A 25,386-nucleotide genomic window follows, 5' to 3' on the forward strand; every position below is an offset into this window, starting at 1 on the left:
TTTTAAATTTGTGCCCAAAAGATTTAATTTGGGATTGACAGGAATGATTGTGTATAGTGTAGTGCTTCTGTTCAGTTCATGACATACCACCTAACATTTATCTGATTCTGTCGTCATTTTTAATAAGGGAGTAAGTGTACTGACAGGGAAATAGTGTACTGCTTGTGCTTCTTTGTGAAGGGGCTGAAATAATTGAGTGTAAGTATGTTTGTGCTAAGTGACCAGTTACCTTCCAACTGACTGACTCTAGCAATGCTTGCCACTTTTGGCTATAGCATTTATCTTTATACAACTCCTGTTGGCTCCACTCCCGCTCTCTGTAGAAGTAGCCCTTACCAGTGAGCCATTGCTGTTGCTGCAGATTCTGTCTGCACCTCAGCCAGTAGTGGAAGAATCTGCAGTGGATATTGGTTGATGCTCAGACCACTCATTCACCTCTGTCTTCCTCTGGTGGAGTCCTTTCAGCTGCCACCACAAAACAGGGGTCGGCCACGTTCTCTTTGGCTGTTCTAGTGCCCATACAGCATGGGAGAACCATCCTGTCTTCTTTTCAGAAACACTTCAATTGATTCTTCATGGGGTAACTGAGGCAAGTGACCATTAGACTAGTCAGACGTCCATCTTTCGAGTCTGTCTTCTTTAGCAGGACTTCGTATGAAGAAAAAACAAACATTCGTATGAAGAAAAAAACAAACATTTAAGCGTTGCTCATCTTCAGAGGTAATTACAGTTAAGAAAGATGATTTCCTTTCCTTAGTAAAGCAGGCATTACAGGTTATGAATCCTTGTGTCCAAATGCTATTATATGTGGGCATTCCCCTGTAAAGAAATTCTTGAAGTAACAGTGTTTGATTCTGATTCTGACCGAGATTGGGATTATTCTCTTGCGGACTCACAAACCCAACTTTCTGACTGTGAAGAAAATTCTAATCTTTTTCCTCCTATGCAAGACTTTTCTTTTATTCAGGCCATTAGCCAGAAAGAATGGGGCATTTTAAAGAAACGGGTTGATATTCTTCTATTTGTTACATTATTCTCTACATGAGGGCGTTGCTTGCCCAGGCAACCTGATGTTGGCCAGTATGCCAGTCTTTTACTACTTTAAGGTGCGTGGTATGGCCTCCCGTAGGCAGCTGTTGGACGGCCATAAAAGTAATGTACGTGTGCACCACCTTCAGAACTGAAGACCCAGAAGGAGAGACAGTCCAACAAATCGAGAGTCAGCACATCCAAGAATCATGAGAAGTGAGGACAGAATACTGCAACAGAGAAGAGAAGGACATCTATCTTTATGGTAAGTTCTTACACAACTATCTATGTCCATCTATTCATCTGTTGGAGTATTCTCTACATGAGGGAGAGTACCAGAGCTCATGCAGAAGGGGGGGGGGGGTTAGTTGATGAATTTTCCAGGAAGCCATGAAGAGTGGCTCTGGCAAACCCAGCCCTAGATCTGGAGATGGAATTCAGCTTGTAATGTTTGGCAAAGGTGTGGACAGAGGTCTAGGTAGCCGCCTCTATGATAGAATTGGTGTCTAGACCCTTGAGAAAGGAACCAGAATAGGACACTGCCCTGGGGGAGTGAGACTTGACCAAGCAGGGAGGGGGTTTCCCATGGTAGGCATAGCAGAAGGTAATAGTTTTGGAAATCCAGTTAGAAATGGTTTGTTTGGACACAGGTAATTCCAGAGACTTGGGATGGAATGAGGCAAACAGCTGGTCTGATTTCCTAATAGGCTTAGATGTTCTTCGTGTTTCACTGTTGCAGTCATCACATTTGGGTTATCCCTGCCAGGGTAGCTCTCGACTGGCCCGAATACCAGAGGCTTAGTATTTCTGCGTCGGTTGCTGTCACTTGAGGACTGACTGCAGGTTGTCAGTAGTATAAAGCAAGACAGCCGATGCCATTACGTCAGTCATTCTTGCCGTGGAGCTCAGGGCCTGGAGCTCAGAGACCCTTCTGGCAGGAAGATGGGGCTTAGCAGCAAGACAGTTTTCCAGATGCAGTGTTTTAAGGAGCTAGAAGAAGCTGTCTCGAAGGATACGAGGGTCAGCTTCTCTAGCACAAAATTTAGGTCCCAGGAAGGGAGCACAGGCCTCCTGGGAGGTCTAATGTGGAAAATACCTTTGAGGAACTGTTTGGCCTTAAATCTAGAAGCTAAATTGGATGAAAGAGGCAGGCACACAGAAATGGCTGACAGATGTGCTTTTACAGTTTAATAAGCCAGGCCATTAATGAGCAACTCGCACAGGTATGAAAGAACCAAAGAGAGATCCACCGTTAGTGGGTCCAGGTTACGAGAAAGACATCACATAGAAAATCGTTTCCATTTGGATAGGTAATATTTCCTGGTATTGGGTTTCCTGATCTCCTGCAGGACTTGAAGCATGTCCTCTGGGAGTAGGTGTCTAAAGGGAATCAATCTGGGCTCTATCACCCACAGAGTCAGCTGTAGAGTTGCCAAGTGTGGGTGGATGAGAGACCCTTTCTGTTTGAGTAGGTGCACTCTGTGAGGTAACTTGTGATGCTTGCCCTTGACTAGGTGCAGGAGAAGGGCAAACCAGTGCTGTCTTAGCCAGTAGGGAATCACAAACAAGATTTTTGGTTTGTCTTGCTGAATCTTCAGCAGGACTTTTAGGAATGATTGTAAGGGAAGGGAATGCATATAGAAACTTCCCCTTCCAGAATATTGATAGGGTGTCCACTTTCCATGCCAGGGGTGAGGTTCCCTGGCACAAAATCTTGGAAGTTGTCTGTTCAGAGGGGAGGCAAACAAGTCTACGTGAGGAATATGTCCAGAAACACATCCCTGTGAAGCATCCATTTGTTGGGCCTGTATTGTGGATCTGCTCAAGGTGTCTGCCACAGAGTTCTGTTTGGAGGGAATATAAACTGCCTGCAGAGAAATCTGAAGTTGGAGAGCTAGCTCCCAAATCTTTAAAGCTAATCTGCACAGGAGTTGAGATTTGGTCCCCCCCTACTTGCTCACATACCAGAGAACAGTCATGTTGTCTGTGTAGTTCCTCAGCTGACCCGCGTTGAGAAAGGACTGAAAAAACTGAAGCACTAGAATCAATGCCTTCTTTCCTTTTACATTTATGCTGTCATTTTTCTGATAAGGAAACCATAACCCTTGTACAGTATGGGGACCCATCACAGCCCCGCAGCCTGTATCAGAAGCATCTGTGTAGATCAGTTTGGAGCAGGGGTAGTAAAATAATTTGGTATACTGGCTGACGTTGGGTCGCCTGGGCAGGCAACTCCCTCATGTAGGGAATGCTACAACAGAGAAGAGGTGGTCATCTATCATTATGGTAAGTTCTTACACAACTATTCTATATTCTCTCTCAACTGAGGAGATGTTAAGATATCTGTTGTGGTGCTTTTCTGCCCTTGTATACCACTATTTAGCTATTGTAAAATGTTTTTATGTGCATTTGTGGAACCTTTCTCCCCAACTCATTGTTAAACATTTAATCTGTTGCAGGGCTTTTCTCCTCTTGTATATAACTACTAGTCAACTGTTTAAATGTTTTTGAATCTGCTGTGGAGCTTTTCTCCATTGGCCTCCACTGAAAATGAACCATTGGCTCACTCTGACTTTCCCAGTTACAAAAGGACAAATAATTCAAGAAAAAAATGAAATATCTTGCAAGTGGCTGTTCCTCATTCTTCACCCTTTTCTGCTGTACTGCCAGTCTTGAAGGATGTGCTGAATGCTGCCTGTACGTATCCTGATACCCAGCTGTCAGTTATTAATAAAGTTGAAAAGATGAGTGAAGTCCTAAAATTGAGACATGTATTTACATTTGTCTAAGACCAGACCCATCTGCCATATTTACTGTCTTTCCTGCTGGGAAGAGACGCACCAACCCCTTTTCCCTGGTGATAAGAAAGGCAATGTGTTGGGTCATTTAGGTAAGAGAATGTTTCCTCTTCTACTTTGGCTTTCAGCAACCTCAGTTATCAGGCCTGTATATGAAAGTTTATGCTTTGCTATATGGATAATTTGAGGAAACTTGCAACTTCACTTCCTGTAGAAAAAATAAGTTATGTTTTGAGCCAAACTGTTTCTACCTTTTGTCCCATGTATCAAAACATGCTCTGAAGAGTGTGTGTAATTGTACAGATACTGTATCTAAGGCCAGTGATGCTGCTGTGATATTGAGAAGATATGCTTGAGTATATAAACAAAAGTTTGCTGATGAGGAGAAGTCTGAAATTTTAGATTCTGACTTAAACAAGGAAGTATTATTTGGCTGATCTGCTACTCAAGTTCTCAAACAATGTGGAGAAAGAGGGAAATTGATTCAGGGAGTTTGATTATTTATGTCCCCCAATACAAATCTTTTAGGCTTCCCTCTTTATCAAAAAAGCTGAACAAGCAAAACCAGTTTCCTTGTGGTAAACAAGATGCTAGAAAGAGATATAAACGGTTCATTTAGTAAAATGGATATGCAAACAGTACAGAATGATTTAAGAAGAAATAAAAAAGGTACAGCCTCCTGCCAGGTAAACGCTCCTATTCAAATAGCAAATATAAAAATCCAGCAGGTGTAGAAAGGAGCGACGCTGATCTCTTTGGTACAAAAACCAAAAACTGTGTTGTAACAGAGTATTCAAATCCCAAACAAAAGTAGTAATCCAGTAATGTCCAAGCAAGTGAACCACAACCACTGGTGACTTAAAATCTTTATTCCATCAGATAAGCGCTTTCGCTGCTAAGAGCTTCTTCAGATCTATTGATTGTTAGCATTCTTCCCCACTCCTTCAGCCAGTATAGCACCCCCCCCTTTCAGCCAGTATCTGTACACGTCTGCCCCACAAACTGATCACCGACATTCCCCTTTGAGAAGAGGTTGTCTGAGACTCTTGGGTATTAAGTAATGGTGGAGAGTTACAGATGACACTATATACAAAATAAATAAAATAAAACTCCTTCCCACCCTCTGAACCAAACAGAATCTTTTCTACAGGTCCTTCTATCTCTAAACACCCAAGGAATCATAGAACTAGTGCTTGTAAATCAAAGGGGCAAGGACTTCAGAATGTTTCTGATACCAAAGAGGCATCTTGGAGAACAGTAAGTACTAGGTCTTTCTTTCTAAACCTGTATGTGAAAGCATCAAAATTCATAATGTTTACCTTGCAGGACCTGTTATCTGGAGTCTTGCTTGGGATTCTCTGTCATAGTTATACAGGAGAATTTCTCTTGTTATTGGGGTTCATGGCTTCCAGAATCCTCTTGATTCCTCCAGACAGGTTGCACATAAAGATGAAGTGGTTTCTAAAAAACAAATGCACAAACCCATTATTTACATCATCTGGAAGAACAAATTCCAGTTTTGTGCTTTCTAAAAATGGAACTACATTGGTAGAAACAACAGATTCAGTTCAACCCATATCTCCCTTTCTCCCCTCAGACCCCAAACTAATCTGTCACCACAGATGTCTCAGATTTCGCTTAGAGAGCAGCTCCCATGTGGGTAAAGTTGCAAGTCCCCTAGAATTACTCAAACAAAATCACATCAGTTTAAGTGAGATGTTGGCTGAGATCCATGCCTTAAAACCCCTCCACACTTAGTCACCAGTACCTCTACAAGTGATTACAAGACAGTACCACAATCATATGTTACATAAACACTTAAGAAAATGCAATGTTGTACCCTCTATGCTAACTTGCTATGATTGCTTGCTTGAGAGTTAGCTCTTCAGCATATTTTAACCCTCCAAGGATCTTATAATTCCTTCAGAGCAAAATATTGTGACAGACAAGCTAAGCTGGACCCTGGCAGACGCACACAAATGGAAATTGAATGAGGGGGGACTTCCAATAACCGATTCCAGCTGTGGGGAATGTCTGAGATAGATTTGTAAGCCTCCTATCAAAACAGACAGCTCCAAAAACTTTGCACAACAGACTCTTGCAAGCAAGCCTGGAAAATGGATGCATTTTCATTCCTCTGGAAGGGAGTGTCCCCTAATGCTTTTTCCACCCATTCCACTGATATCCAGAGAAGTAATAAAAAATTCAGACTGATTCCTTAAAAGTCAATATGGTGACTCCAGTTTGTCCCAGGCAACATCAGTTCTCCTTTCTTATGGAATAAGCCAAGAGCAATTACCACAAGCTTCCTCGCAGACTGTATGTACTCAAGCAAAAGTGAGAGTTTGATATACCCCCATCTCAGTCAGCTTTACTGACTGTCTGGATGCTTCAATCTAACACCTTTAAAACACTTATTTTATGAGAATGTGAAGCAGGTAGTAAAAGGCAAGAAAGTCTGCTACTAGAAAATCATATGTTGGTAAGTGGAAGCAATTTTCTGGTTACGCACCAATAACCAGGGGTGCATCTGGGGTTTTGTACTACTGGTGTTTAAATGTTTGCGCGACTTGCTTTCCTCTGGTCTCTGTCATTTCTCTATAAAGAGTTCTCTTGAGGCCATTCCAACACGTCTTCCCATGGAACCTCCTCCTCCATTGTTTGTGGTAAAATATTTCTGAAAGCAGTTTTACAATCAAAACCTATTAATAAACAGGTTGTTTCTCCTCAGGATCTCAACTTTGTGCTAGAGATGTTGACTGTGCCACCTTTTGAACCTGCTCATCAACATTGATTTAAGATTTTTAACTTGGAAAACTGTACTTCTTATTGTTCTAGCATCTGCAAGAAGACTGTCTGATATGCAAGCTTTCAGAGTGGGTGAGCCTTAACTCATTTTTCACACAGATAGGGTCATATATGTTCAAATCCTACATTTATGCCCAGAGTGATTTCAGAGTTAATATTGAATCATGCCATCAGTCTCCCAGTTTTCTACCCAGATAAAAAAAGTCAGAGGTGTCTTCATCATTCCCACTGTCTTTACCAAGGTAACTCCTTACTGGCCAGCTTTCAAAAGCTCAGACCCCCTCCTGTCTGTTAGCTCTTTGAGTGTATCCTGAGAGGGATGCCTACAGCTGTCACAGGAAGAGTGTTTTTTTCTGTCTTTTTTTACCATCCAAAGAAGAAAGTCCTCTGATTCTGTTTTACTGATTTTGTTTATAAGAGCAATATTTAACATCTGTCATTATTTGGATCTGTCCGGCATACCTCTCAACTGTATAGATTTCCACAGAATGTCCAGATTTTTGCCTCATATTTTTGGTCTTTTTCTCATAAAATTGTCATTTTTTGGCAAATTAACTGGCAGATCATTGAGGCTGAAGTCGGAAAATAATGACAGTTGAGTTTCATACTTCATACCCTTCAGAAAACCTGTATTTCTGTCAACTTTCAAAGTTTGTAAGAGCAGCACTTAAAAGGGTCCCTATTTTGGGCCTTTGTTCCCCCATTATTTTTGGCTTTGTCCAGATTTCTTGATCTAAGTAAGTGGTTGAGAGGTGTGTGTATGACAGTGAAAGAGAGTGGAGAGTGATCGCTGCAGCAGCAGCAATGAGGTTTGTGTACCTTCCGTCCATATCACGCAGTCTCTTTTGCATTCATGCATGCATTCACTCACGCACGTCGCTCTCACTCTTTTCCGATCTCTCACACACAGTCACTCCCTCATTCATACCTGCAGCCACTCACACATCACTCTTACTCTTTCCCAGTCAAACACACACTTAGTCGCATCCTCATTCATACCTGCATTCATTCACACATTTATTGACACACCCACGCATTCATTCATACATCGCTGGCACGCTGCCGGTCTCGCACCCACATGCCACACACCCACTTACACATTCATTCATACATCGCTCTCACTCTCCCAATCTCACACCCACATGCCACACACCCACTTACGCATTCATTCATGCATCGCTCTCACTCCCGATCTCACACCCATATGCCACACACCCACGTACGCATTCATTCATACATCGCTCTCTCCTGATCTCACACACACACACACACACACACACACACACACACACACACACACACACACACACACACACACAGCCACTTCCTCATTCATACCTGCATTCATTCACGCAGACACACAGCCACTTCTTCATTCATACCTGCATTCATTCACGCAGACACACAGCCACTTCCTCATTCATACCTGCATTCATTCACACAGACACACAGCCACTTCCTCATTCATACCTACATTCATTCACACATCACTCTCACACATCCGATCTCACACACACACAGCCATTTCTTCATTCATTCCTGCATTCATTCACACATCGCTGTCACTCTCCCGATCTCACACACACACACACACACACACACACACACACACACACACACACACACACACACACACACACACACTCTTGCTTTCATGCACGCATTCACTCACATACAAAGACAGACAGATGCACACTCCTACAGGCATTCACTTACCTTACCTGACGGCCCGGTTCCAAGTGCTGCACGGCCCAGTGGTTGGGGAACGCTGCTGAAAAGGATCCAGTGCTGATTTCTCTGGCTTACAGCTTAGATAAGTCCCATTTGGTGACCCCTTTCCTGTCACTTTATTATTAGATGTATTATTCTCTAGTTTTTATGTTTTATTTAAAATATTTTATTTCTGTCAGTTTACAGTAATTCCTGTGGGAATTTCTGCTTGTAGCAATGTTTGAAGACTTTGACAAATGCTTATGTTTCTGATATTTCTGTCAGAAGTGTAGTTTGTGTGTGTTGGACACTAGATTCCTGTCTTTGCTGTTGTCACTTTGCTTTATTTTCATCTTTTAACAGGAAAATGTTGCAAAACTTGGATTTTTTTCATTTTTTATACATTTACTATGACTCTGCTCTGTGTGCTTTTTAACATTGGATCACATTTTTCCAGTGAATTAAGTTATTTGAATGTATTATGGATATTTACACTCTCTCTCTCTCTCTGACAAGAAAATTTAGTTTAAATTACTATTAAACAATATTTTGTGGCAGTTTAAAGTGGTTAAGTATGTGAAACAAATTTTTAACACTGGTTTGGCACATTGGTTACTTTGGTATTTTGACTTTTGTGTACTGAAAATTCTTTAACTTCTGTCAGTTATAAAAGAATTCTGAAAACATTTCAAACAGTTTTTTTCAGATAATAGCAAGTTTGGCACAGTTTAGTTGTGTTGGGGGCATACATATTGCTATAATCTTTTGTGTTTATTGTGATACATTATTTAGTATTGCCAGTCTTTTATCCTGGCTGGTATTCTCTCCCCTGACTTGATGGATCCTAACTCTGGTACTTTCTCATCAAATCCAGTTGCATCGAAACAGAAAAAAGTAAAATAAAGATAAGAATATGCCTCAGCCTACAGTTAGTGATTCTCTAGGGGCCAGTGTTCAGCCCACAGGCCACATACCTTTTTGCCTCATCTTCCGCTTATTTAACTTTGTTAGCCACTATGGAATGGAGGTTAGACACATCTTCTGGAGCTGTTCCACTACCTGGCACACAGGTATGGAAGAACCAAAGCCTTCAGGTGCAGGAGTAGTCTGGGATAACAAACCTTTTGCCAGACATATTATTCTACCCTCAGATATTTTATTTAGTAGTGAAGATCACAAGAAAAAGAAATGGAAGCTTCATCATACAGCTGATTATCAGATTATAGTTAAGAGGGCTGAGTGGATGTTCTTCATCTCACATTGCTGCAGTCCTTACATATGGGTAGTCCGCTGTCCTCGGTCGGCCCGAATACCAAAGTATTAGGCTGACGTCGGTCAAGGCACTTAAAACTGACATCAGGACGTCAGGGTACAAAAGCGCATGACCGACGTCATATCCTCAGTCTTTTTTGCCGCATGGTCCGATGCAGAAGCAGCGTTGCAAGTGCCGTTCGGCGTTCTGAAATTTTTCGAGTTCGGAGTTTCAGACCGAATCCAAGTTGGCTAAGTACCCCGTTGGGGAATATTTTGGTTTTTTCTTGCCTCAGTGTTTTACCGGATGTCAGAAAAAGTGAATAACTGTATTTCTTGTGGGAAACAGATACCGCATAGGGATTATCATTCTTTGTGCATTCCTTGTTTGGGGCCTGAGCACGACGTTGTTGGGTGTTGCTTTTGTGCTAGGTTCAATAAGCGCACTATTAAGCGAAGGTTAGATTGTGCTAGGTTGGTCTTCGGTAAGCGGTGCAATTATAATATGCCGTCGGACTCTCCGGCGCCCGCTTCTACGAAGAAGCGCAAAGACAAAACAGTTAAACCCAGGCAAGATGAGTCGTCCGTTCCGGACGCCGGTTCTTTAGAGGCTTCAGTGGAACCGGTGGTTCAGATGGAGACTTCTCTGGAGTCTCAGGGGGAGACTTTGATTTTGCAGGATGTGGCCTCTCAGGAGGCAGGTCAGGCTGACGGGGCTTCTCAGGTTACTGTACTCCCCTCCCTTCCTAGGGTGGTTAGGCCCTCTCCTTCTGTTCCCAAGGCTTCTCCCAGAGGCAGGCCAGGTTTAGCTTCTGTTGGTGTCACTCCTAGTTCAGCAGGGTCTGTGCCTAAGAAGCACATGCTTAAAATGGCAGAAGATTTGATTACTCTGATTAGAGGTTCTTTGCCCCCTCCTGATAAGAGGCCTAGGGTGGAGCCAGAGTTGGGAAGTTTTGAGCAGGCTTCGGATGTTTCAGAGTCTTCGGCTGAAGACTTGCAGGAGTACTCTCCTTATTCTGATTCTGATGCAGATGATTCCACTCCTTCTGCTTCTCCTCCAGAGGATTTTTCTTTTTCAGAGACACTTCATTCTATGAGGGAACATTTTAAGTGGGAAGGTCAGGACTTCTCTGATTCTCAGAAAAGGCTTAGGGAATTTTTGCTTTTACCCCAACATAGGCCCTTGGCTATAACCCCTGTTCTGGATGTTGTGGAAGATGTGTTTTCAGAGGCTTCACTTAATCCTGATTCTCTGCCTCCTGCGCCTGTTAAACCGGATAGGTATTACAGGGTGCCTGAGGCACATAAATATCTTTATAAGAGTCCTAGGGCGGACCCAGAAACTATTAGTCAGGGACCTAAGGGTGTCAAGGCCTCTGTTGTAAAAAATCCGGTTCCTCTAGATAAAGAGGCCAGAGCTTTGGATAGATGGGGAAAGAAGGTCTATACATCTTCTACCTTAGCTATGAGGGCTTTGAATTGCCAGTTTCATATGTTGAAATATCAAAACTTTCTTCTTTCTCAATTGAAGTCTAAGGTGGATGCTCTGGAAGGCATTGAGTGTAAAGAATTACAAGATTTGGTGCATGTCTCTGAACAGGTGGGTAAGCATTCATTACAATGTAGTTTTGATGCTGTGCAGGCCTCGTCTAGGGTGGCTGCCACTGGTTCAGTTCTTCGCAGGCACGCCTGGCTGAAGGATCAGAATTTATCTGACCATGTTAAGACAAGGATTTTGGATGCTCCTTTGCAGTCTGATGTGTTGTTTGGTTCACCTGTGGAGTCAGTCTTGAAGAAAATGGAAGACAAGGCTAAGTCTATGCAGGCTGTTAAAGATTTTTGCAAGTTCAGCCTCCGAAGTTTAGTAGGAATTGGCCTGCTAAGGGGTGGACGTATCCTTCTTATGATTCTCAGTCTAGGGGTAGATCTAGACGTGGTAGGGGCAGAGCTCAGAGTTCTTTCAGACCTAGAACAGGGAGTTCACCTGCACAATCTTCAGGTGAGGGCAGGGGCCAGTCCTTTCGTAAACAGGCCCAATGACCTACCTTTTCAGCTGCCAGATCCTTCTTGCCTGGCAGCACCTTTGGGAGGAAGGTTGGCACTTTTCAAGGAAAATTGGATTTTGATTACCAAAGACAAATGGGTATTGGATATCATACACCAAGGTTACAAGTTTTATTTCCATACCTTGCCTCCTTTCAAAGGCATGCCAGACGTTCCTCCTCAGCAAAGACTAGAGGCTCACAAACAAATTTCTCTACTACTTAAAATAGGGGCCATACAACCGGTCCCTCTGCCAGAAGTGGGCCTAGGATTTTATTCTCGCCTGTTTCTAGTACCAAAGAAAGGGAACACGTGGAGACCAATTTTGGATTTATCTATCCTCAACACATATCTGGACATTCCCAAGTTCAAAATGTTGACGTTACAACAGCTTTTACCTCTGCTGGGCAAAGATCACTGGATGGTGACTCTGGATCTCAAGGAGGCTTACCTTCATGTTCCTATCAGGCTCAGATGCAGGAAGTATCTGCGTTTTCGGGCTGGGACTTCTCATTATCAGTTCTCTGCATTGCCCTTTGGCTTATCTACTGCGCCCAGTGTGTTCACGAAGGTTCTGGCTCCAGTGGTAGCTTTCTTCAGGCTAAGAGGAATACAAATCTATCCTTATTTGGACGATTGCCTGATTCTGGCCCAAGGAAAGGACGAACTTCTTCATCATTTACAGTATGTGATGGCAGTGTTAAGATGCCTGGGGTATTCTGTGAACGAAATAAAGTCCAGTCTAGTACCCTCTCAGGACATGTGCTTTCTGGGTGTGAGACTGAATACAGCATCCCAGATGGCCTTTTTGACCCCGGACAAACAAAAGAATCTTTCTCTTTACTTCCACCAATTGTCTCGTCAGTCCAGGCTGACTGCAAGGACAGTCCTTCAAGCCTTGGGGTTCATGGCATCTTGTATTCTGGTACTTCCCAATGCCAAACTGCATATGAGGAAGCTACAATGGTATCTCAAAAATGTATGGACACAGCACTGCCAAGATATGGACACTGTCATTCAGATAATACCTTGCATTCAAAAGGAATTTTTGTGGTGGGCTCAGGAATGTCACCTAAACAAGGGACTCTCTGTGACCCGGCCAGAGGCGAGTCAGATTCTAACGACAGATGCCTCAGACAAAGCTTGGGGAGCTCATCTAAATGGAAAATGGGTACAAGACACGTGGCCTGCCAGACTTCAACATTTACATATCAACTTGAAGGAGATGTTAGCAGTCCAATTTGCATTGATAGCTTTCAAGGATTTACTTCTTCCAGGGCAGGTGTTGATTCAAACAGACAACACAACTGTCATGTGGTGCATCAACAAGCAAGGGGGGACGCATTCTTATCCTCTATGCAGACAAGCAATGATTTTGTGGGAGACTGCTCTCAGTTTACAGCTAAATCTTCAGGCAAGGTTTCTGCCAGGAGCACAGAACTCCTTAGCAGATGTGTTGAGCAGACAAATTATGGATCCCCACGAGTGGAAATTGGATCCTCATGTTTTTCAGAAATTGACAGTGTTATGGGGAACTCCAGACATAGATCTGTTCACTTCTCCACTAAATTACCAGCTGCCAAAGTTTTGCACAAAAAGGTTTCATCCCACAGCTTGGAAAGTGGATGCTCTCTCATTCAATTGGAGCAATCTTCACGTGTATGCCTTTCCACCTCTGCCTCTCCTCCCAAAGGTACTCCTGAAGGTCAGACAGGACAAGCCAAACATGATTTTAATAGCTCCGGATTGGCCTCGACAGCACTGGTACCCATTACTGAGAAGTCTGGTACGGGAGCCTCCATGGCCTTTGCCTTCGATTCCTCACCTGCTGTCTCAGGAGAACAGTCATTTACTCAATGTCAAACTTCACTCTCTACATCTAACAGCCTGGCATATTCTGTTTTAAACCCTGGAGGGTCTCAGCTTCCACAACAAGTTTTGAATGTTATTTTGGAGGCCAGAAGGCCTAGTACAAGGAAAGTTTACGCAGATAAATGGAGGAGATTTTTATTTTGGAGTACAGCAAAGGACTTTGATGTTTCTAAACCTAATTTAAGTGTTGCTCTTCAATACCTTACTGAGTTATTGGACAAAGGTTTGTCCTTCTCCTCTATAAAGGTTCATGCTGCAGCAATTTCTGCTCACTATGACTGTGACCCACCATTATTTTCTCATCCTTTGTTTAAGCAATTCCTTAGAGGGGCAAAGAATATAAGACCCCACGAGAGCTCCTACTCCTGCTTGGGATCTCAATTTTGTGTTGGAGAAACTCACTCTACAACCTTTTGAGCCTGCAGCATCTGCAGAGTTGAAATATTTATCATGGAAGACTGCTTTTTTGTTGGCCATTACCTCTGCGAGAAGGGTTTCTGAATTACAGGCCCTTATGGTGGTTGAGCCTTTCTTAATTTTCCACAAGGATAGGGTGTCTTTGCGTACTAACCCTTCTTTTATGCCTAAAGTGGTTTCTAGTGTGGCTTTAAACCAAACTATTCATTTGCCTACTTTTTATGCAAACCACCAAAATAAAGGGGAGAGGATTTTGCACACTTTGGATATACACAGACAGTTGCGATATTATTTGAGCAGAACTAAAGGGTTCAGGCAGTCTCAGCAGTTGTTTGTTTCTTTTGCTTTGGGTTCTCAGGACAAACCTGTTTCAAAACAAACTATTTCTAAGTGGATTGGTTTTTGTATTGCTTTCTGTTATTCCCATCATGGTAAGGAGATTCCAGCTGGGATTAGGCCTCATTCCACTAGGGCTACTGCCACTTCTACTGCTTTTTTAAGGGGGGTGGCTACTAAAGATATTTTGGAAGCAGCTACTTGGAGTTCAGTGCATACTTTCTCTAAGCATTACCACCTTCCACTTTACTCTAAATCTAGGGCTGGATTTGCCACTGCAATTTTACAGGGCATTTTGGCAGCCCCTAATGCTTTATAGTTTTGCCATCCTCCCTTACCTCTGCTTTGGGATTCTACCCATATGTAAGGACTGCAGCAATGTGAGATGAAGAACATAGTACAGTTTTGTACCTACCATAAATGTAGATGTTCGAAGATCCACATTGCTGCAGTCCAATTTACCCTCCCTCCTTCCCCTCTGTAGTTAGAGGTGGTGGTGTGGTTTGGGTTGTACATATTGTAAATATGGTTAGTGCAGGGGTGGTTGGTTATTTTTTGTTATTTTTTGCTGTTTTTTGGCTTGGGCCTTCCTTGTTAGGGCCTTCTGACATCTGGGGCAAGAAAAGACTGAGGATATGACGTCGGTCATGCGCTTTTGTACCCTGATGTCCTGATGTCAGTTTTAAGCGCCTTGACCGACGTCAGCCTAATACTTTGGTATTCGGGCCGACCGAGGACAGCGGACTACCCATATGTAAGGACTGCAGCAATGTGGATCTTCGAACATCTACATTTATGGTAGGTACAAAACTGTACTTTTTCTTGACTGAGTTCATAGGTGTGTACTAGGCTAATGGCCCTATAGCCTTTACAAGCCTAGCCCATAGGTGGAGTGTTCTACAAACAGCAGATTCTGGTGGTTGTATTCCCATACTTGGCTCTAGAGCTCTTTTGACTAGAGGCCTTTGTGTTGTAGCGAATGACGAGGAATATGACGAGGACAATGGTGATTTCCTAGTTGACATTGAATCTAGTCACTGTGATTCTTTGGATTATGAACCTGAGCTGAAATCCAAACAGGTGTTCACTTTTCCTCAGAGGATTGCTAGATTTAGTGATGTTTTTGCTTGGGAGCAGTCAGGAACTACCCCAGAGCTAGGCATGGTATATGACCCTATAAGAGGATAAGATGTCCAGATATGTAGCTACCCCCTCCCTTTACTGGCCTTGGAAGATGTTTATAAAGTTGCATGCACAACAGCAATATTTATTTCAGCAGTCCCTAAAAATGTTCAGAGAAAATATAGGGTCATCTTGGATTGTCAGGTCTTCTTTCTCATTTGACTGCTGATGCAGCCGTGGTCTCCAGTCCCTGGCTTCATCTAATTTATCTCCTTCTGATAAGGAGGGAAATGGTTATATCTTTAGGGTAAAAGAAGCAGTCTAGCCTTTAGAATGTTATATTATCAAGGCTATATGAGGAAATTTATTTTAACAGTTTACATACAGTTTGGATGATTTTCCTGCATCCTCGTATACAAAGCTTAAATCTTATATAAATGAAATTGTTTCTAATTTGACTCAGTTTTCAAAACATGCCTTGAGAGGTGTGTTTGAATGTACTGCTACAGTCTTAAGACATGCTAATTCTGTTGTATTAAGGCTGCTTTCCTGGCTACATAATCAGAAGTTGTTTTAAAAGCCTTGTTTTGACTACATTTTAAAGTTCTGAATGGGTGTTTCGGCCCTCTGTTACACAGATTTTCAAAGAGTTGGACAATAGAGGCAAACTAATGCACGGGGATATGTAGGATGTTTCATGTACCAAAGTTCTCCCCAATCAAAATGTCTTCTTTCAAGGGGTAGAACACACAAAAATCCCAGCCAAACAAAAGCCAGGATCCAACAGGAAAAGGCCTGGAGAATAGTTCTTCAAAGTCAAACAGGCAGGGTTCCTTTCCAAAAAAGGTTCAGCCCTCTGCAAAGGAATGACTGTGAAGAGTCGCAGAGCACCCCCACCAGACCTGCCCCTTTCTTCTCTTCCTCCCTCCAACAAACTCTCTTTCAGCACTGCAGCCTGGATGCAAATAATCTCAGACAAATGAGTTCTGAGAGTAATTGTTGAGGATACACTTGGCAGTAAATAGAAAATCCTCCCCACCTTTCAGGGGAATTACCCCACACCCACCAGACCACACAAAGTTGTTTCTTGCCGTGCTCCGTCACATGGTAGAAGCAGTAGTCACGGAACGAGAGCTTGCGATACACAAAGTCAAAGGCTTTTACTCCCTAATCATTTTGGTACCAAAAAAGGAGCACTCCTGGAGACCTGTCCTAGATTTGTCCTTTCTAAACACCTTTGCAAAAGTTCCAAAATTGAAAATAGTTACCTTATAGTTGGTCTTCCTCTTTTATTTGGATAGATCTTTTATTTGGTAACCATACTAAGTTAAGCATGCCAAATTTGGAAAGAAAGTGAATAATAAATTTAGGGGTTTTACTCAAGCCTGGGCTGAGTGGTGAATTCATCATTCAACTCAGACATTCACTTAAAATTCACCACTCAGCCTGGGCTGAGTGGTGAATTTTAAGTGAATGTCTGAGTTGAATGATGAATTTTAAGTGGATGTCTATTTAATTAGGAGTGTTAAGAACAAATGTTTTGAGGGAATAGTGTTTCAAATACACTGTTTTTGTATGTATATTTTATATGTAATTGCATTGCCATTTATTTTAAATATTAAGGGTTAAATAAATTGTGGTCATTTGATGATACTGTGATGTGTAATAAGCCATTAGTTAAGCTAAATGTATTTTATTTAAACAATTGTTAAGTTTAAGAAGCCCATATACTCTGTATGAGATTGGCCAGATTGATTGTTGATCAGATCATTATACTTAAATGTTTATATGTAGGTGTTGCCACAACATTGACAAAACCATGTGGCAAAGCCCTGAGTCTGTTTGGGGTCTGTTTCACATATTGCACCATTTGGGAAGAAGTAAATGTTTTCTATACCGTGGAGTGCTGGATTTGTTTGGTTGTTGTACGTGTGTTCCGCATACTTATTCTCCATGAGCGCACGCACACACACATCTATATGGGTGTGTAAGTAAGCAACAATCAACCCTTCAGTAGTTAAATCTCAAGCAAACGCCAGCCACTGTTACCATGGACTTGCATCCAACTACACCTTTCCACTGTCTATTTCTGTCATTTTTTCTTTCTGCAGTAGAAATATCAGATGGTATTACCTGTTTCTCACAGTGGGCAATGGAGTTATGCTTGTGTTCCTCTATGCTACCTTTAAAAGACTGGCAGAATCATATCCACTGTGCATTTGTACTGTAGTCTTATTTAACACAGACCATTTTTTGCCCATTTTTTTGGAAATGCAGTAAAATGTTAACCAGCTTCAGTGTTTGTGTAGCCAGCATTGCAGACTGCTGTCCATGCTCAGCCATAACTTGTTCATACTTGTATGGAAGAGGTGTGTCCAACTTCATGGCTCCATGAGGTGGTACTTTCATATGAAGGTGCATTTAGGAATCTTATCCTTATTTGTATGTTGCACTTGGACAAGTTGTATGGCAGATATTTTGATGTTGATTTTCAGGACTTGCTTAAAGTTGGGTGCAGTGTAGTATTGATGTCAAATTTAAATTTCTACCTAGCAGCTTCTTCAAAACCATGTTTGTCTAAAGAATGTATTTAATGACGTGTAAAGCACTGTAATCCAAGTTCGCTTAGAGATCCAAGTCCTGTGTCATATTTGTCTAAATCTTTGTTGATAATTTGCATTTTAAGGTGAAACACCATTGTGCCCGTTTCTGAAGTCCAAGAAACTGATGAGCTTTGGCTCATACAAACTGTTGGTGTTGATTTTTAATTTTATATTACAGAAAAGTGTGGTAAATTGTGATCAGGTTGTTGATTGTGTACTACAGCTACATTTCACTACTCTTACTGCCTTTTCTCAGCTATCTGACCTACATCAAGCTATCAACTGCTGTGAAACGTAATGAGAGTATGGCAAGTGCCTTACAGAAGGCATTGAAGGAGTCCCCGCAAGATGATAGCAAGCGCACACCACGACCACAAGACCTCATACGTTTGTATGACATTATCTTACAGGTATTGGACAGATGACTTTAGTTACTGAAGAATTTTGGCATCAAAATGTAGGTGTAAAAATTATTTACTTATTTATTTTTCACATTTGCTAATAGAGTAAGTGAACTGGTCCATAGAACCTTTTCAGCAGTGACTGACCAAGAAGGCAGTAGCATTAAAAACAGTCATAGCAAAGAATACAGGTTGAGTTTGCAACAAATTATGAGCATTTAGCTGGTATACATTTATAGGATACATACATTATAGGTTCATTGGTTTGTATTAGGGTTTTGACCACCAGGATCTTTATAAGCCTAACTGTGCACGCCAAACCAGTTTTGTCCTTGAATACATTGGACTCCTATATGGTGGGTGTATAATGGAAAGTAAAGAAGGGGTTATGTGGGGAGTATTTTAGTTTGGGATTACTGTTTGTCTCTGTCCATCAGAGAGATGGTGGTCAGACTGAGGGTGAATTTACAGTTTCCCATCCAATAATCAAGGTTTCACTTGAAAAGGGTCAGGGATGAATTCCACTTCCTGTAGATGAGGAGCCTGTTCCATAGTGCAGGGATCCTTTGAAACGCATATCTGTGTCTCCAGTATATTTTAATTATGTCTCATGCAAAGTGGTTCTGTTGTTTGCAGATGTGCAGGAGGTCCATCAGAGCTGAGTTTGAGGATGCCTTATATGCCAGGCAAAGATCACCTCTTAGTAATCTTTAGGAGACTGAAGAAAATACAAGGCCTTAAGGTGATCTGTGTAGGACAGGATATTAATAACCTGGATTCTGCTGGTGAGCAACTTTTGAGGGTGTTCCAGCTGCTACAAGTGACTGGTTTTATATATGCCAAAGGAGGCATTGTATTCAATGATGGGTCATTAAGGGCTGAGTAGAGTGGTACTATAACTTTCTTGGACTTGGATGCCATAGCTTGCTTATAGGTTGGGTCAGCTCTTAGGGGTGTTTTTTATCAATGAAGTAACTAGCTTTGGTAGACGACTTCCCAAAGGACACTATATTGCATTTCTTCGTGTTGAGTTTTAATCTGTGGCTCTGGCATCAATCCTTGGTTTGTGTCAGACTCTCGTGCAAGATGTTTGTCATGAGGGTAATCTGTGATGGCTCCCAACAGTCATCTGCAAACTTGATGAGCCCAGAGGCCTTAGACATTAGCATGGACTTATGAGAACTAGATGCCAAATAGGAGCAAGCCCAAAACAGAGCCATGGGATACTCCACTGGTGACTGGTCGGCTGGTGGAAGTGGTCTCACCAGTCTTATTGACGTGGGTCCTGTCTGTCAGACAGCCAGCAATCCATAACTTATGTGGGGATTTATGCCTAGTCCTGTGAGTTTGTCAACAGTACCTAAGTGGGTTATTGTATCAAATTCTTTGGCCAGATCAAGGTAGGCTGAGTGCACCACTTTTCCCTCATCCATAGCCTTGGTGACCCTCTCAAAGTAGTCATCAGGTTGAGTAGGCAGGACCTTCCAGTGTCAAAGCCAGTGCAGTCATTTACATTTTTGTACAGGTTTCTGTGAACAATTCTGCATAGGTAGCTGCTTCTTGGGGTTTGCAGGAGCCTTGAATTTTGACAGTGTCACTTAACAGGATGTAATTTGCTTTAGAATAGTTCTGTTATTGGCTTAGTTGGGTTTTCTTGGTTGATTATTTTGAGGGAGACAGCTTTGTGGTCTGACCTCACCAATGAGGATGTGGCATGGGGGGGGGGGGGCAACTCTTTCCCATGCTGGTGACTACCAGGTCTAGTATGTTTGAGTCCTTGGTTGGAGTGTGAATTATCTGGTCCAGGGTGTTTGTGTTGACAAATTCCAGGAAACGTTGTGCCTGTGAGTTAAGTGGCAGTGTACGTTTCCCATTCTATAGGGAGTAGTTAAAGTCTCCCATGAATAGTGCACTTGGTTGGATGTGGAGTGTTTCCAGTAGGTCTAGGTACAAGATGTGAGCTGTGTTTGTCATAAAGAGTGACCTGCAGCTGGCCAGGACATGGTACAAAACCTTAGTGACCTGGATATGGGTGAGCTCTAGAGCATCATCTTGTTTAACTAAACTGGAGTTGCATTTCTTGCTAATGTAGAATGAGACACCTCCATTTTTTAGCCCCAGTCTGTGTTATTGTTCTAAATGTGTGGTAGGCACTGTAACCTTGCACTGCCGGAGTACTTTAACCAAGTCTCTGTAACAGCACAGATGTCTACATTGTCTAGAGTGGGGAAAGCTTGTAAAGTGTGAAGTTCTTGTTTAGGCTCGTACCATTGAGTAGTTGCACCTTAAAGTTGCTATTTTTTTTTTCAGTGTTTGTAGTTTTTTCATTTGACATTACCTAAAAAGGAGAAAAAAGTGGAGCCAGCAAACGTTGATCCAATAAGATCCAAATTTATTATGGAAGGTTAACAAACCTACACATTTATGTTACAGACCGGTTTCGGTAGAAAAACACAACCTTCTTCAGTGTATTTGAACATAGCATAAATGTGATAAGCTAATATAGAGGCATCTAACTCCCTATTGGTGGGTCATAAATTCTCATTGAGACCAGGTGGGAATAATCCCCCAAGTTTAATTATCCATTTTTTCTCTTTGTTATTGAGAATTGGTGCCATCCTAGTTTGTTGGTCCTGTTTCCTGATATAATATCAATAATAATAAAAGTAAATTTGGCAGTATTATGTACCAAAAGATGTTTGTACAGTGCACTACTGGTTTTCTTGTTACGAATGTAACTAGTATGCTCTGATATTCTAATTCTAAAAGGTCATGAAGTTTGTCCTATGTAAAATGCGCCACAGTGACAACTGGCCATGTAAATAATCCAATCACTACTACAGTTTGCGAAAAAATTGATGTCATATACCTGTGAACAGTTCCTGCTAGAAAACTGTATAGATTTATTGATTTTATCGCAGTGGGTGCAGTGTCCACATGGAAAACAGCCTATTAAGTGCTCCCCAGAAAGTGTAGTTTGTTTAAATTGCGTACTTGTGATCTTGTTGCCATGTTTGAAATGATTAAAGAAACCACCTAGATTTTTCCCTTTCCTGTATGAAAATTGACACTGGTTTGGAATAAAATTGGAGATATCTGGATCATATTGTAAAATGTTCCGATGTCTATTAATGCTTGCAATCAATTGATTAGTATTGAGAGCATATGTGGTAGTAAATCTAAGTGTGGTACAATCCTTAGGAATATGTTCTTTGTATTGTAAAAAATCAACTCTATTTGAGGAATTTGTCATATTGCTTGCATTAATCACATGACCCATGCCATAGCCTCTTGACCTGAATCATTCTGTAAGTTCCTTCCTGTGATGTTGGAAAGTGGAATCTGTGGAACAAATGCGTTTAATACGAATAAACTGTGACTTGGGGATGTTACGTATTACGTGGGGTGGATGAAAACTAGAGCCGTGTAAAATAGTGTTAAATTCAGGATGTTTCCTGAATACCTCTGTGGAATGTATTATCAATCTGTTTGGTAATGGAAACATCCAAAAAGGTGATTTTATTATAGTCATAATGGACTGTAAATTCCATACCCCATTTGTTGTGATTTAAATATGAAACGAAATCCCTCAAATCTGGTATGTCCCCTCTCCAAACCATCCACCAGTCATCCAGGTAGCGTCGCCAAATATCAATGTTTTCTAGAAAGATGTTGTTATGGCAATCCTATATAAGATGGTGTTCTACAAAAGCCATAAAATTATCTGCATATATTGGGGCAAAGGATGCTCCCATGGCTGTACCCTTTACTTGCCAATAACATTTGTCTTGGTAATAGAAGACATTGCTGGTCAACACGAATTTGGCTAATTCTACCAAAAAGGAGTTAAATAAGGGTTGATATAACCCAGCTTTGTCTAACCAAAAAGACAAGGCCTCCAACCCGGACTTGTGAGGGATGTTGGTATATAATGAACACACATCAAGAGTGCACATAAGCCAATCTTCCTCCAACTGACTATCTGATATAATGTTGAGGAACATGGTGGTATCATGTATGCGTGATCTTACCAAACTCAATAAAGGTTTGAGATGTAAAGTCAGAAACAAGGAAAGAGGTTCTGTGATGTACCCTTTCCCTGAAACAATTGGTCTCCCCGGAGGGTTGACCAGATTCTTGTGTGTCTTAGGTAAAAAATATATGTATTGGGTGGTGGGATCATGTACAATGAGTTGTTGTGCGGTTTCATTTGTGATGATGGATTCATCCCTGGCCCAAAGGACAAAATCTTCAATCTGCTTCATGAACCTAAAAGTAGGATTCATGATCATAAGCGAATAGTATTTTTTGTCAGAAAGTTGTCTCATGGCCTCCTTATCATAATCCAACCAATTTAAAATTACCACAGCACCCCCTTTGTCAGCAGAAATATTACAATATCTTCATTATTTTGTAACTCAGTAATAGCCTGTTTTTCTGCTAAAGAAATGTTATTTGATTTGAATCGAACATCTTGCCCAGAGAAATGAAGATCTTTGAGAATATTTCTCTGAAATTGAAGAACCAGAGGGTGCATGGGTGGATTAAATGTGGATTTGTGGTAAATAAATTTGTCACTTCGTGAGAAACTAGAATCACCAAAAAACAATTTTAGATTCAATAGCCTACAAAACGAAAAAACATCTTGAGCCATGTTATCTTCAGAAGTGATAAAACCAGGTACAAATGATAACCCTTTATTCAAGACAGACAATTGTATAGGTGAGGGTACATAATCAGATAAATTCAGAACATTGTTATCAAATGACAGATTTATTTCTGCATTACCATTTGTAATAGGCCCTGAATGTTGGTGATACCTTCTATGTCCCCCCCCCCCATGCTGCTTTGACCTAAAGGGACAGTACCTGTATTCCTTTTGGAGGCCGGTGATCGAATTGCAGACTGTGGCTCACTATCAGTACATGAGGAAACATCCTCAGTAGAGGAAGCAGAGGTTCAACCAGATCTTTTGAGAATGGACCTGGGTCGTTTTTTCCTGGAAGATCTATTGAAAGTGGGGGTAAACCTAACTTGTTTTGTGTTGTTCACAAAAGGATTGGAAGTTTGGTAATCCCCTTGATCCCTCTGAAACTTCTTGAGTTTTCTGGTCCGCAATTGTTCTTTCAGTATTTTAAGGTCCCCTGCTATTTTAGTCAAATTAATTTGGAAAGAAGGTTCATCCTCATAAGGTTTAATATCCTCGACTAGCCTGGTAACCAACTGGATTTCAGAATCTATAGTCCTGTCGTAAAATCTGGATAAAGATTCTACAAAGGATATGGTTGCCTGCTGCTGAATAGATGACCACTGTTCGAGGAGTTCCTCATCAGCATTAGAGACAAGTGGCTGAATACGTACTCTGAGGCCCCTAGGTATAATGCCTTTGGCCAAATAGGCCTTGAAAAGTTTTGAATGCCAGATGTTCGATCTAAGGGTTTTAAGATGTAAAAAAAGATCATGAAAGGCTGAAGCACATTTGGATGCAGAATCAGGTGTACCCAGAGTATTGGTACTATCACCAATGTTGCAACTCAGGCCAAAGGCTCTGAGGTCCTCCCTATCCGAAGATAGGCCTGTTATAAAACTGGCAAGATCCATCATGAAAAGAAAAACTGACAATATAGTCCAAAAACGAAGTCAACAAATATTGATATTGAATCCGGGACAATAACAGCCCAAAACTATCAGCTGTGTCCCTTATTTAAATGTGGAATGCCAAAAAAAATTTTTGTTGATAAGAAACCACCACAGTGATATATTAATGAAACAACAGGCAACCAATCCTAGAATATGAACTTTTCTACTGGCAGAATTATAGCCAGAGGTATGTAGAATCAAAAAGTGACAATTTGTCCTTTATGAAGATGAACCACAGCCCAATAACACATGAACTCATGTAGTGAATGTGGGAAAAGTATGTTATAAAAATAATGATAATGAGCCACAACCCGACCAAAATAAAATACAAAAGAAACCTATTGGCAATTCAAAAATGGATTATTCATTGGTTGAAATTGCCAAGTCTAATGAATCCTGTAACATATATTATTCCATAAAAATCATGGAAATGTATAATAAGTCCAATTTGAAGCAGGAGATAATCAGACTCGAGACCAAAAATGAAAAAGGGGCAAAGCAACAATTGTAAACTTATGATGTCCCAAATAGTGATTGTACATAAATATCTTATATGAGATATCAAAAACTCAAACTGATATCATGTAAATGCATAACAATATATCAAAGGGATCATACAATGAAAAAATTCCTAGGCAGTGTTGAAAAACATGTGTAAAGGCCGACTTGCCAATAGTATATTATAAAAAAGATTATTGACCAAAGTTGTACCATACAAAAAACAAAAGCATATAGCAAAATTAAAAATCATGGGCAACCTATCCTAAGAGGCAATATAACTACAATGGGGATATATACAAAAAACTGTTAGCAGTAATATGTCCATCAAAATCCCTGAAAGCAAAGTGTTGATGAGCAAAGTACATTCAAACAACACAAGCCTGTTATAAAGGCAACTGGTCCTAGTGACCATTCAAGTACCAAACCAAGTGGAGACACAATTGGCTTCACCAACAAGAATGTTAACAATAGTCAAAAAGATGTAATTATAGTCTTAAGAAAAGAAACGCTTATCTCCAGTTGATCAGAATGATTGTAGTCATCTGGTCATGAAGAAATACGTGGTATTGGGTTAGTTTGAGGTCCCTTGATAGTCCTGGTAACCGACCCGATAAACCGGAGTAAATATAAAGAATGTCCAACTTGCAAAATAGATGCAAAAATTCCGAACACGTAAGGTCCCAGAACATGAACTTTGTGAAATGATAATGCAAAAAACACTGTGCACAAAGCCATAAACCTTTAGTTGTGAAACATAATGTCCCCACGTCAATTTGTGCAGCTAACCATCAACAACAGATTTAAAAAACAGGAACGAAAAAAATGCGTGATTTGAATCAGTTTAAAGTACCTGAA

General features: G+C 41.2%; 1 protein-coding gene across 1 annotated transcript in view; it reads left to right on the top strand.

The window, feature by feature from the left end:
* The window catches only part of SRP68 (signal recognition particle 68), a gene marked incomplete in the record, with an annotated part of 1,223,106 nt that overhangs the window by 505,546 nt on the left and 692,174 nt on the right, over positions 1-25,386 (top strand). Inside the window, 1 exon segment of the mRNA XM_044090499.1 lies at positions 18,246-18,399. Within this exon segment, the coding sequence (XP_043946434.1) occupies positions 18,246-18,399 (154 nt within the window).

This window comes from Protopterus annectens, chromosome 12.part0 (genome assembly GCF_019279795.1).
Source record: "Protopterus annectens isolate FY-2018-M chromosome 12.part0, PAN1.0, whole genome shotgun sequence".
In the NCBI taxonomy this organism is placed as follows: domain Eukaryota; kingdom Metazoa; phylum Chordata; order Ceratodontiformes; family Protopteridae; genus Protopterus; species Protopterus annectens.